The following is a 12,711-nucleotide window of genomic DNA, read 5'->3' as shown; positions in this document are numbered from 1 at the left end:
TTTGCAAGCCTTTTGAAAGGCCTTGAGGCTTTGAGATCTGCTATACCCGTTATTTTTAAAAGCTTCAAGAAGATGAGATTTCTCTTGCTCGAGGTAGCTATCATCAGAGATTCTTAGAGCGAGGGTAGCAAGGGTGCTGAGAACCCCGAATTTCCAAGCCAGGAAATGATGAGAATTGGCATGGAGATATTGTTCCGTGTGAGTCTTCTTACGAAAAACTTGGTGATAGACAGAGCCACCATACATCCTCAACAGAAGAATGTCAAGAAAGAGAAGACATCCATCAACTTCAATTTCCATTGTGAACTTGATGGAGTCTGATTGGGAATTAAAGTGAGTAAGAAGCATATTCAACATCTGATGACCATAAAGCTAGATAACACAAGAATCCTCAACAAAGCTCTTCCATTTGAGTTATGGCTAAGGCCTTTGTCTCAAAATCTTCCTATTTCCAAAACTATAAAATATTTTATTTACAAAAACTAAAATTAAAAATTATTCGATCTTATTATACATATAAGCTGACCATGTCAATTTTTCGAAGCCCTTGTGATAATTCTTCAACTAGGATTATTTGCTAACTCCAAAGTTGATATATATAAGGTACAAGTCAAAAGGCCAGAAACTACACTTAAAAGAAGACGAGGAAAATAGTTAATAGAAGACGTGTTTAAATAATAAAGCCATAAAAAATCTACAATTTCCAACCTTGCCAATGGAGAGTGGGGTTCATAGCTCTCCTGTAAAAAAAACCACGCTTTTTTTTGGCAGCCACATTTTTTTTTTGGATTTAGGTATTCTCAATATTGGATTGAAAAACGAGGTTGAATTACCACATCTTTTGGTATAATTTAATTATTCCAAAAGTAATTTTCATTCTCAATTTTTCTCATGAAATTTGAACCCTAACAAAAAATTTAATCATAAGATTTGAACCATAACAAAAATTTAACCATAAAATTTGAACATGGCTAGAACTAAATCTCACCCAAACCAATTAATAAATACCTCCTCATAATTCAGCCCTACTTTATTCACATACTTCATTCATAATTCAGCCCTACTTTATTCACATACTTCATTCACAAAAGATGTTGACTACTTACTGCTTATCAAGCTAACAACATGAGGCTACATGATTAAAAACTCTGCTACTGTTTAAATTGTCTGCATGATAATATTTTCAGGAGAGGAATGCTTCCCCACACCACTATATTCATTCCAATCATAACAGATCCCAGCATGCAGCTGCCATACATGTCTCCGTGGAATGTACAGCAATAGAATATTTGCATGACATATTCTGTAAGACCTGCTAGGAAATCCAATGATCATTAAAAAGTAACGAACCTTTATAAAATGTTTTAACTTCTACTGACAGGAAATACTATAGATTTATAACTATTGTGATGAATAATGCGGCATAGAACCGAGTGAATAATGTTAATCCGTGACTCTTTATTGAAGATTAGCTAAGAAAGGCCTCAATGAAAATTATCAGAGGATCTGCTTTGTATCAGCTGAAAACCAGACACATCATGCAGTATATGGTCGAATCCCATTTCAGTGGCCAGATCCTGCTATAAATACCAGACAATTTTTTGTTGCTACTTTCTTTTAAGCTAAGCTTGCTACTTTATTTCTGGAGTTGATGACGGGGTCATCAACTCCGGAAATTGACAAAATCGGGAAAAGGGGGTAAAACCCAGCAATAATATCGTCGGACCTTAAAATCTCAGAAAAAACTCCCCCAAAAATAAGAAAACAGGGAGAAACCAAATATTTTGAAACACTGATTTATTAACATAGACTAGAAACTCTACATGTATTCTCTGAATTCCTTTATGCATTTTAGTAAGTTCCAGTGCCAATTACTGGATTTGGTCACTAGAAGACATCAACATTGTTTTCTGTATATTTCGTAAATGCCCAGATATGACACACATCCTGACAGAAAAGGCCAATCTGATGGTGAATCCATGCTCTTATGCTTTGTTAATACCAATACTCTTCAGAGAATGATCCCTTTAATATAGAAATTTGACCTTCTTTCTCCATGACTTCATCTTCTAAAACCTGTACTCTGTGCCACAAGTCAGTTGCCTCATTCCGGATGTTTAGAATAACCTGGTCTTTAGCTTCTGCTGCTTGCTTAAGCAATATATTCTGCTTGATCATATCACTCTTTTCGGCCCTTAGTCTGCACATTTCATCATCCATATGACATATTTTCCCTTTCAAATCATTCATCAGATTTTTGGAATGTATCAATTCAGCCTCAGTTTCAACCTTTTTGTAGTTGGCATTTTGCAATTGTCTATGCAGGTGTTCAGTTTCTGCAAAAAGCAAATCTTGGTTTGCAACAATGGCTGTTAACCTTCGGGTTAACTTTCCCATCGACTCTTCACGTTTTGCAATCTCCATCTCACTATTCCTAAGCTTCATTTGAGTAACATCATAATGCTGCCTAAGTATCAGATGTTGCTGTCTGAGATCAGCCATTTCGACTCTAAGAGCTCTCAATGTTCCACCCATAATGATATTCTCCTCTGTATTCTTGGAAAGTACCATCTGCAAGCCTTCCACTCTTTCAGCTAAAGAGCTCATCTGCAACGTGTATAAAAGGGCTTAATACATGATGTATTCTACCATTGATGGTAATAAAAATAATCCTTCAAAATAAAACTCTCAAGCTTCAAAATTACCTCCTCCTCTTTCCGCTGGGCAAGTGTTAGAAGATCCTCATTTATATTGAGGTAATCTGTAACATAGCAATTTAGTTGCCGTGTTTCTTTTTTGGCTTCTTCCACTTTAAACATGAGCTCAATATTAGTCAGTCCCATGTTGTCTTTTTCATTCTGCATATGATGAATAAGCTGCTTTAATCCTTTTATTTGGTTCTCCTTTTCTTCTAGACTATTCTCCAGAGCCAGAGCTTTAGTTTCATTTTGGAAAATGACCTGCTTTAGCTCATCTTCTGTTTTCGTTTGGGACTGAACCTGCTGAAATAAGTTGTATGCAATGATGAAATCTGATCAAATGACTAGATATTCCTAAATTTGATTATGAACTGACAACAACAAAAAAAGAAATGTGTTAACAGATAAAAATACAAACTTATTATTCTTACTGGTTTCAACTTTCAGCACTTCTAAGAATCTTGTGTCATGTATCAAAATTAGGAAAGTAAAGAGATCGAATTGAAGTAAAACCTTTGTTGTAGATCTAACCCGGAAATATTATAGATCAGATATGAAAATGTAATATAATGCAAATAAACCCAAAAATAATATGAAATGATACTTTATTGATATCAAACCCTTACGGTAGGGCAACACCATACATTCACTCCTTAAGGAAGGAGAACATTCCACAAGCCATATGCCTGTTCATATAATAATCCTTCACTATATCCCATGTGGAGTCTCTAGCCTCTATATAGGCCTCATACATACAATACCATGGGTCATTACCATGGTTCCCTCATACCATCAACTAATACCATGGGCCCATTACATTATTATTAACTACTTGTGGTCCCTTACATGACATAGGTTAACCACTTTATTTATTACTATGGCTCATCCCATTATTACCTTGGGTACCTCCCTTGGTACCCCATATTATCCCCCTAGGTATATAACAACCTTTTTCTTCCATTTCTATCATTGAGAATTGCTCAACGCATAAGCATCATTGATCATGCAACTGTGAAGATATTTCCCAAAAAGACATGAAAAATGAGAACATAAAAAATGCCTTCAATGAAACCCCTTCGAGATTGTAAAGGACCAATGGGAATAGTGTGCAAGGGGACCAGAATTTCAAATCGGAAAAGTTCCTTCAAAAGAAGTTTGCTTTCAGGGGCATCTCCTTAAATGTTTTGCCACAATTCAGGCAAACTTTTATAATTGCAGAGTGCTAGCTATCCATGTCGATGGGATACCAGGGCCTCATGGTATTTGTGACATCACTGTTGCTGCCAAGGCTTTTAGAAATTCCTAGTTCAAGTATTCATAGTATCATACAGCACGGGTAGCAGGAGGTTTGAGTACAGGAGCAATAAAAGTTGCAGGCTATCGAAGCAGATGTAATTTGTCTGCACATTCAACTTGGACATTCCTGACGGGGAGTGGACAACGCTAGGCACAAATTCTTGGAGTCACTTGATGCAACCATAAAGAGGACAGGCAAGAATTCAAGCTCTGCTGGATCACTTCTATGCAAATCTCCAAAAGGCTGCCTTCTCTAGTAAATCCAAACGTTCTGCTCTAGGTGAATGTTCCATTACATTTTTGGATCCTCTTTAGAGGAGGACCTTGTCCAACCCTTCTATCTGCCCTACAAGTTGAATGTTTTACACTTTAGATTCTCTGGATTGTATTGGGGTCCATTGGGAGAATTTGGAACCTGGTCCTTCAACCGCTGTGCTAATGATGTATTCTCTAGTGGGCAGGAACAAATCAGCAAAGAGTCGAGACTCGAATTCGAAAGGGGTTGGGAACGTCTGATTGCTCACAGCAAACATGCAATAGAGATTACTCATAAAAAATCACTAAATCAACCCAGGGGAAACTTGGAAGAAGATTTGTTTGAGTATGACAAATAGAATCTCACTTTATCCTAGAACAACTTTTATGAGGATAATAAATGAGGAGGTAAAATCAACCGGGACAGAGGGTCACAATGTTACAAATATATATTCCTAATACCTCGAGTGGAAAAAATCATCCAAATGGATCATCGTGAGCAAACTAAGGATAGTGAAAGAATAAAAAGGCACTTCCAAACATGTGATGCAGATAAAAGTAAGCAAAGTAGATCATCAGGAATGTATCGCCTAATAAAATTCCCCATGAGCAATTATACCTTTCCCTCCCTCTCGAGTCTCAACAATGAGTAGACTTCAATGTCATCCAAGGTATTGCCAAACGCAAATATCTTGGGTTTGAGACTTTCGCGTGAGTTCTTATTAGAGATATGGTAGGTGATTGGTGACTTTCTTCTAAAGTGTGCCAGTAGGCTTTAGAAATGGGTTTCATGGAGAAGCAAGTAAATGCAGAAATCATCGAATGCATATCAAAAGGCTCCAAGGGCAGTGCTGGAAGCTAGAGACCAATCACTCTACTCAATGTCTTCTACAAGGTTTAGCCGGAGTCTTTGCCAATCACATTAAAAACACAAAAATAAGATTAGTCTATCCTGAACAAACATGCGTTGTAAGGCTTACTCCATAATCTTCCAACTACTTTGGAAAGCATTGAGTGGGTGAGGGAAGTTGGCAAAAGTTCTATATAATTTGTTCAGCTAGGGTTATGGTGTAGAATGCAAATGGGCACAGGGAGTCCCAAAGACCTGAAGATGAATTCAATGCTCAGAACATTTTATTTATATTGTATCATCTTAATGAAGTAGCAATTCCCCACTTATCTTTCTCTCTGGTGTTCGTTCAGTCGGGCACAGTCTAACAGTAGTATCAGAGCTGGACCTGTCAGATCTGAGCTCTGCTCAGGCCTTGCATTTCCTCAGCCCTATCATCTGCCATTTATTTGTATCTATATCCGTTTGCCCGACATTCCAAGGTTATCTCACCTATGTTCTGCCCACATGTGCAGTCGTCCAAATTCAGCCACTTCTGTTCTTCATCTGTGTGTAACCCTAGCAAATTCACTTTCTCCTGTTTTAAACTTCAACGTGTGTATGTTTCACTCAGAAACCCTCATGAGCCTAGTCCCACACTTTCAATGTAACTGTCTCAACATCCTTTCATGCAAAATCCCTTCACCTTCAGAGGCCATTTTCTCTTTGCTTGGTGCTCTTGCACGCTCCAATAACCCTAGCGAACACAGCGAGCTGGATTACTTAAAGCATGTTCTCTGCATATCCTCTCGATCTGCACTTGTTTAAGTAGTGTATTCTGCGTAGCACATATCGGCCTAGAACTAATTTTTGTAGTGTGAAAAATGGGGCATAAAATCCCAAGTTATAGCTGCCCGCCGAGGATAGGCAATTACAATGGTAGAAGCCGTAATTGGAAGGGTCATCACAGTGGCCGGTCGACGCCTGGTCCTACAAGCCTGTTGTTTCGCAACGATTGTCAGGATTGCGGCCCAGACGACCTTAGAGGACCATTTAGGGATTTTGGACCAAGGACATTTATCTACGGAGAGACTTTTATACACATACTGAAATTCATTGCGGATGAAGAGAAATTACGTGCATTCCTTGAAGATAAAGGGAAACTACATGATACCGTGTGTGCCAAGGAGAAGAATGTGGCTTTCCAAGAGGTCACAGAAATGCGAACGGACTATTTTGGTTTGGTCGAGGCTACTCACTCACTCGCACTTTATTCTTCAATTTCAAGGTTTATATTAAATAGAGAGCACATTCATCCTTGTTCTCTACTGCGATTCCATACGACCCTTCGGTCACAGGAATTTCGAACCTAGCCAGGATCGTGATATCGAAGATCGATGCGCGTGTGAGTGGGCGAGGAAGGGATCCATTTGGCCCTTGGGCAATGGAGATGGTGCATACTGGTGTAGCTCGCTATGATTTACTTGGGTTGGGGATCATTTTCGGGCCCAGTCGAAGGCAGTATGATTGCCTGATCGTTGTAGGAACTTTTACGATTAAGATGGGGCCGTTCCTCCGCAAATGGTGGAGGTCATGAACTTTTTGAAATTAAGAAGGTACAATTTCAAGCTGAGGTTTCATGCATGTCGATACTAAAATAACTTAACCCCAGTTCTGTGCTGGCTTCTAGTAGCTTCTACTGCGATAACTTAACCGCAGTTCTGTGCTGGCTTTTACTAGCTTCTAATGTGTGTTTGGTAGAACACTGGCTTTTCCGAAAGGAGTTGAGATTGGAAAAATTTGTGTAGTTGGAACTTGGCACACATACTCCCTCTATCATCGATGTCGGAGGATAACTTTACAGCCCTTGTTGATGGGTCCTTTTAGTAATATATACAATGGGCGGGGCGTTTGAATATGCCGCAAATCCTATGAGCATGGGCATCTATATAGAGACTACCCAACAAACAACATGGAAAAAATGTGAAAACCACGGTGGATAAAACTCTTAGGGTTTCACCAAGGTGGGGGGCAAAGGGAAAGGTGGAAAAAGGTTGCAAAAGAAGATCAATAAGGAAAAACAACCGAGCCATAACATCTTCAAGATCCTTGAAGAAGAAGAAGGAAACAAAGAAACAAACTAGGAAATGGAGAACATTATCACTGAGAAGGAAAGAGATGAAAGCATGGAAGAAATCATAGAAACCATGATGGAGATAAATAAGGACCATGAGATGACTCCAAGTGAGGCGGGAACGGAGGACCATGAACTGCAGGAGATTCTAGAGAGGGAAAATATAGATCTAGAAAAATTTCTGGAACAAGGAACGACCAAAGGAGTGGACTCCCTGCCAAAAGAGGAATATGACAGGGTTCAACAGCTATTCCTATGGAGATCACAATCGAAAGGAAATGGAATCAAAAGAAATCATGAAAGCCAGGAATACAGAGGGGTCAAAATGATGGAGGAGACACAGGCACTATCTCCGAAGAACCCAGGCAGGAAAAGAGGAAGAAAAAGACAGAAGGAGCTGCTGAACAAATGTGGAAAACTATTGATTAACTCAGGTAAGATGAAAGAGCTTACCAGCTACTCCTTTACTAATATTTCTTAATGAAGCTCACAACCTGGAATATTAGAGGCTTAGGAAGTAGAAGGAAACAAAGAAATCTCAGTAATAGAATAAAAGAAGAAAAACCAGATATGGTGTTTATTCAGGAGACAAAATGCTCGATGGATAAGATTAGAGAAATACATAATAAATGGCTAATCAAGTATGAATATCTAGAGGTTAAAGCAAAAAACTCAGCGGGGGGATTCTCACATTGTGGGATCCACAAAAATTTGGAATACTAGATGCTGAGGCATCTAGGAACTATATTTCTTTGGTATGTCAACCTTTAGGGGATAAGGAGATATACATGATCACAAATGTATATGGCCCTCAAAAGCAAGAAGATAAATTCAAGCTTCTTACCTCCCTTGAGGAACTAAGAGCAAGATACCCTAATATGATAAAATCTCTTACATAGAAAAAGGGGGCAATAGGCAGCTAAGTAGAGACTCCACGGCTTTCCAGAACTTCATAATGAATATGGGGTTAGTGGACACAGAAACAATAAATGGGACCTTCACCTGGAACAACAAGAGGGGAGGGGCTTCACAAGTCGCCTCTAAATTAGATAGATTTATTATCTTAGAGGAACTCTTTCTCTCAAGCCCGGCCATGACAGCTTCTATTCTTCCCTTTGGAGGTTCGGATCATTGGCCTGTTCAGCTGGAAGCCACTTTTATGGGCATACCAAAAAACAGACCTTTCAGGTTTGAGAATGCCTGGCTCTCTCATCCTGAATTCAACAGTAATATTGACAAATGGTGGAAAGAGGATCTAAACATTCAAGGCACCAAAATGTTCATGCTCCAACAGAAACTTAAACATATCAAAGCCAAGCTTAAAAGCTAGAACAAAAAGGAATTTGGAAATATCTTCAAAGCCAAAAGAGAAGCTGAGCAGAAACTCCAGGAAATCAATAAGATCAACATCGTAGAGGGCTTTACCGAGGAGCGGAAAAAGCTAGTTGAAACTTTGCAGGAAGAATGGGAAGATCGGTGCTTACAAGAGGAGATTTTCTGGAGGTAGAAGTCAAGGATACAGTGGATAAAAGAGGGAGAAAGAAACACGAAGTTCTTTCACAAATCCACCATGGATCACAGGGCACACAACAGAATTACAAAGCTCAAAGACTCTCAAGGGAGAGAAATTTTCTCTCACAAAGACATGGAATCTCTCCTTGTACAACACTTCCTCAGTATTGCAGAGGAGCCCTTGGAGGACAGATCCAGGTTCATCAACCATTTCACATTGTACATCCCTTAGCTGGTCACTAGAGAAGACAACCACAATCTTAACAGGCCAATGTCGGAAGAGGAGGTTAGTGAGGTGATCAATGAAATGCAAAATGGAAAAGCTCTAGGCCCGGATGGGTTTAATGTAGACTTCTTCAAAGCATGTTGGAAAACAGTCAAACAGGATATCCTTGAGGTGGTGGAAGACTCAAGAAGATCCAAGAAGGAACTGAGGGCGTTTAATGTTTCCTTCATAGCTTTGATCCCAAAAAAGGAAAATGCCATGACTCCAGATGGCTTCAGACCCATAGCCTTATGTAATGTGGTGTATAAAATTATTTCCAAGGTGATAGCCAATAGACTCAAGCCACTTTTACCAGCTCTCATCTCAGAGGAGCAAACAGGATATGTGGAAGGAAGACAAATCCTCAATAATATTATCCAAGCTCATGAGGTGGTACACTCTCTCAAAAGCAGCAAACAAGCTGGTATGATCATTCAATTAGATCTAGCGAAAGCTTATGACAAGCTAAGCTGGTCTTATATAAGGGCAGTTCTAAAAGCCTATGGCTTCGACCACAACTGGATAAGATGGGTTATGGCACTAGTCACCACAACTAGTTTCTCCATACTACTTAATGGCGCTCCTTCAAGACTCTTCACACCCTCCAGAGGTCTCAGGCAAGGGGATCTACTCTCACCCTTCCTCTTTGTTCTCATGATGGAAGGGCTTGGTAGAGCATTTAAAACAGCTAATGCTGAAGGAAGAATCTAGGGCATCAAACTCACCTTGGATGGAGTGGCAAATACACATCAACAATTTGTGGATGACACAATGCTGCAGGGCTTACCCACTATCAGGGAAGCCAGAACGATCAAACAAATTTTGAACGATTTTGCTATGGCTGCTGGCACAGAGGTAAGCCTCAACAAATCAAAAGTTTTTTTCTTTAACACTGACATTGCTATTCAACGTAATATCACCAGAATTCTTGGGTTTCAAAGGGACCAGCTACCTTCGAAGTATCTGGGCATACCTCTCACAGATAAACCTCTCAACAAGGAAGTGTGGGAGCCAATTGTAAATAAATTGCAGGTCTTTAAATTTGGCAAGCCACCTTGTGCTCACACAAGCTGTACTGCAAGCCATTCCCATATTTATGTTCTCAACTCTTCCCGCTCCTAAAGGAGTCAAGCAGTAGATCAGGAGCATACAAAGGGACTTTCTATGGGGCAAAGGAGAGGTAAAAAAGAAATGGGCTTTAGTAGCATGGGACAAGATCTGTAAACCCAAGAGCCACGGTGGCTTGGGGCTTCATGATCTGGAAACCATCAACAAGGTCTCGGGAGCCAAACTTTGGTGGAGATGGATCAAGGAATCGACTACTCCCTGGGCTAAGCTATGGAAGGAAAAATATGCAAAGAATTGGCAGGAGAAACATCACATCAGAATGTTCGGGCACATAAAGGGCTCCCACATTTGGAACCTTCCCTTGGACAATAAAAGTATTGTTCAGCAACATAGTTTCTGGGAAATTCGAGCTGGGAACCTAGCATGATTTTGGGAGGATAACTAGTAGCAGGAACCCAACTTTTACAAGGATGAATTAGTAGCTCTCAAGAATGACACAGATAACAAAGGTCTACTTATGGTAAAATACTTCTAGGACCAGGAAAGAAACAATGGAAAATGGAGAACTTGGAAGGATCTAGGTCACAATGAAGAGAGTCCTATGAGGGCCCAGGCAGACTCTCTTACCTAGGATCTAGAGCATAGGAGAATTCTGGTATCCTCCTTGCCTGAAAAACTAAGATGGGGAAAGAACAACGAAGGAAACTTTAATCTCAAAGAAGCTAAATAGGTAGTAACAGGATTTAACCATCCTAATCCTGATCAAGTTGGGAAGAATCATTGGCAGAGCCCCCACTGGATGAAAATAAAACTATTTATTTGGCTAGCTCATCATAGGAAAATCTTAACTTGGGAGAATCTCCTGAAAAAAGGATTCATTGGACCTTCCAAATGTTATCTTTGTGACTCACAAGAGGAGACGATGGATCACTTTCTTAACCTCTGCCTGTTCACCTCCATCGTGTGGGAATGGGTGGCCTCAACGTTTAAGCAAATTGATAGGGACAGGCTCAGCATCTCCAATACTTTGAAGAATTGGAGGAAAAACTTCTCAGGGAATGAAATTATTAATAGACCTTGGACCCTAGTTCTAGGCTTAGTCCTCTAGAATGTCTGGAAAGAGCGGAATAGTCGAATCTTCAAGAACAAAGCAAGCAAGCCATAGCACATAATTGACCAAATTTTAAGGCAGCTCAAAGACACAGTCAATAGCCTGTTGAGGACACTTCCTAAGGACCCTCCTCTGCCCCAAGATGCAAGTATTCTTCTACATTTGGGTCTTCAATCCATAAGCCCATAGGGCATTATCAAGGGAGTGAGCCAAATAAATTCAGATATAAACATTTGGAAGCCTCCTCCATATGGTTTCTTAAAGGTCAATATAGATGGAGCATCTAAGGGCAACCCAGGGTTAGCTGGTTTTGGGGGTGTTATAAGAGATGAACAGGGTCAAATTAAGAAAATCTTTCATGGCCACTTGGGAAAGGAAACTAATAACATGGCGGAACTCATGGCCCTAGAGCAATGCTTGGAAATATTGGTGGATTCAGATTCTCATAATGTCATCATTGAAGCAGATTCAGAACTGATTATCAGAGCAACCAAGAAAATATGTAATGGTACATCACCGGATAAAGTGTCGAAACACTGGAGGCTCTCGCAAATATTTCACCGTATCTACTCCCACCTGCAAATCCTAAAAACTGTAAGCTTTTTCCATGTGAAAAGAAAAGCTAACATGGTAGCAGATCGTTTGGCGAACAAAGGTGTGATTAAAAAGGAAAGGGACACCCGGTATGTCTGGGAGCTGATACCCCCAGGCAAATTGTTAGAGGACTATCTAGGTCAGGCTGCCAAAGATATGGAACAATGGGAAAGGTCGAGATCAGAGGAGGAAAATGAAGGAAGCAGGGGCGTAAGGACAGATTCTGGAAGTGTGGCAGGTTCGTCACAGTGATTCAATGGATCAATGGATACACAGTGATTCAACGAAAAGCAGAGAAAATGGGGTTTAAGCATAAATCCATCGTAAATCCATCCAAGGAGCAGGAAGCGTCCGAAGGGTGGATTGACAATCATCGCTCGGCTGTAAAGCACGATAGTCCTTTCACGAGGAAGTGGTTTCTTATACCACAAGTGGTATTTCAGAAGGGGCATAAGCAGGAACTAGTATTCAGAGGATGGCTTCTGATTCCACTCGGTAAGCGACACGTAGTAGTGGGAAGGAAGAGGATACCACTTTTCGGGTGGGTATTCCTCGAGCTACATGTCCACCTGAAATATATGTAGACCGTTGGATCCACGAAGGGATGATCAACGGTGGAGGGTTGGATGCACCGGGAATGCGGACCCGCCTTTTTATGGTCGCGAATGTAATTATTTTGAATTCCAAACTTTTAGGTAGTGGGGTCGGGTGTTTTTTTATATTATTTTACCTGGGTTAGCCATATATACCGATTGTGGGGTTGGTTCCAAGTGTTAAAGGTTCAAGCCAATTCTGCTTCAGTTAGGTCATGTGGGCCATTTTTTGGTAAACGCAAGGAAGTTTGGTTTACCTTGTAAAATATGTAATGTAACTGTTTCGGTTAATAGAAAGATCCACTCTTATTTGACCAAAAAAAAAAATGGTTGCCTTCACATATCTTGGGTATAT

At 40.1% G+C, this 12,711-nt stretch overlaps 1 protein-coding gene across 9 annotated transcripts in view; it reads right to left on the bottom strand.

Annotated features, from left to right (window-relative positions):
• Positions 1-1,378: 1,378 nt before the first annotated feature.
• The window catches only part of LOC149196810 (uncharacterized), a 91,993-nt gene continuing 80,660 nt past the window's right edge, over positions 1,379-12,711 (bottom strand). For 3 of the 9 annotated variants that reach the window (XM_089405652.1, XM_089405651.1, XM_089405650.1), the window contains 2 exons: positions 2,706-3,002; positions 1,385-2,607 (listed from right to left, as the gene is read on the bottom strand). In XM_089405652.1, the coding sequence (XP_089261778.1) occupies positions 1,996-2,607; positions 2,706-3,002 (909 nt within the window). In that variant the 3' untranslated portion in view covers positions 1,385-1,995. Of the gene's footprint in view, positions 2,608-2,705; positions 3,003-12,711 lie in introns of all 9 variants that reach the window. The other 6 variants (XM_089405645.1, XM_089405647.1, XM_089405648.1 and 3 more) reach the window with 4 other exon arrangements.

This window comes from Pinus tabuliformis, chromosome 2_2 (assembly GCF_031772625.1).
Source record: "Pinus tabuliformis cultivar Carrire ecotype Pingquan chromosome 2_2, CPIR1, whole genome shotgun sequence".
NCBI classification, from domain to species: Eukaryota; Viridiplantae; Streptophyta; class Pinopsida; order Pinales; family Pinaceae; genus Pinus; species Pinus tabuliformis.
Note: the sequence above shows the minus strand (reverse complement) of the source record. Positions and strands in the feature narration are given on the sequence as shown.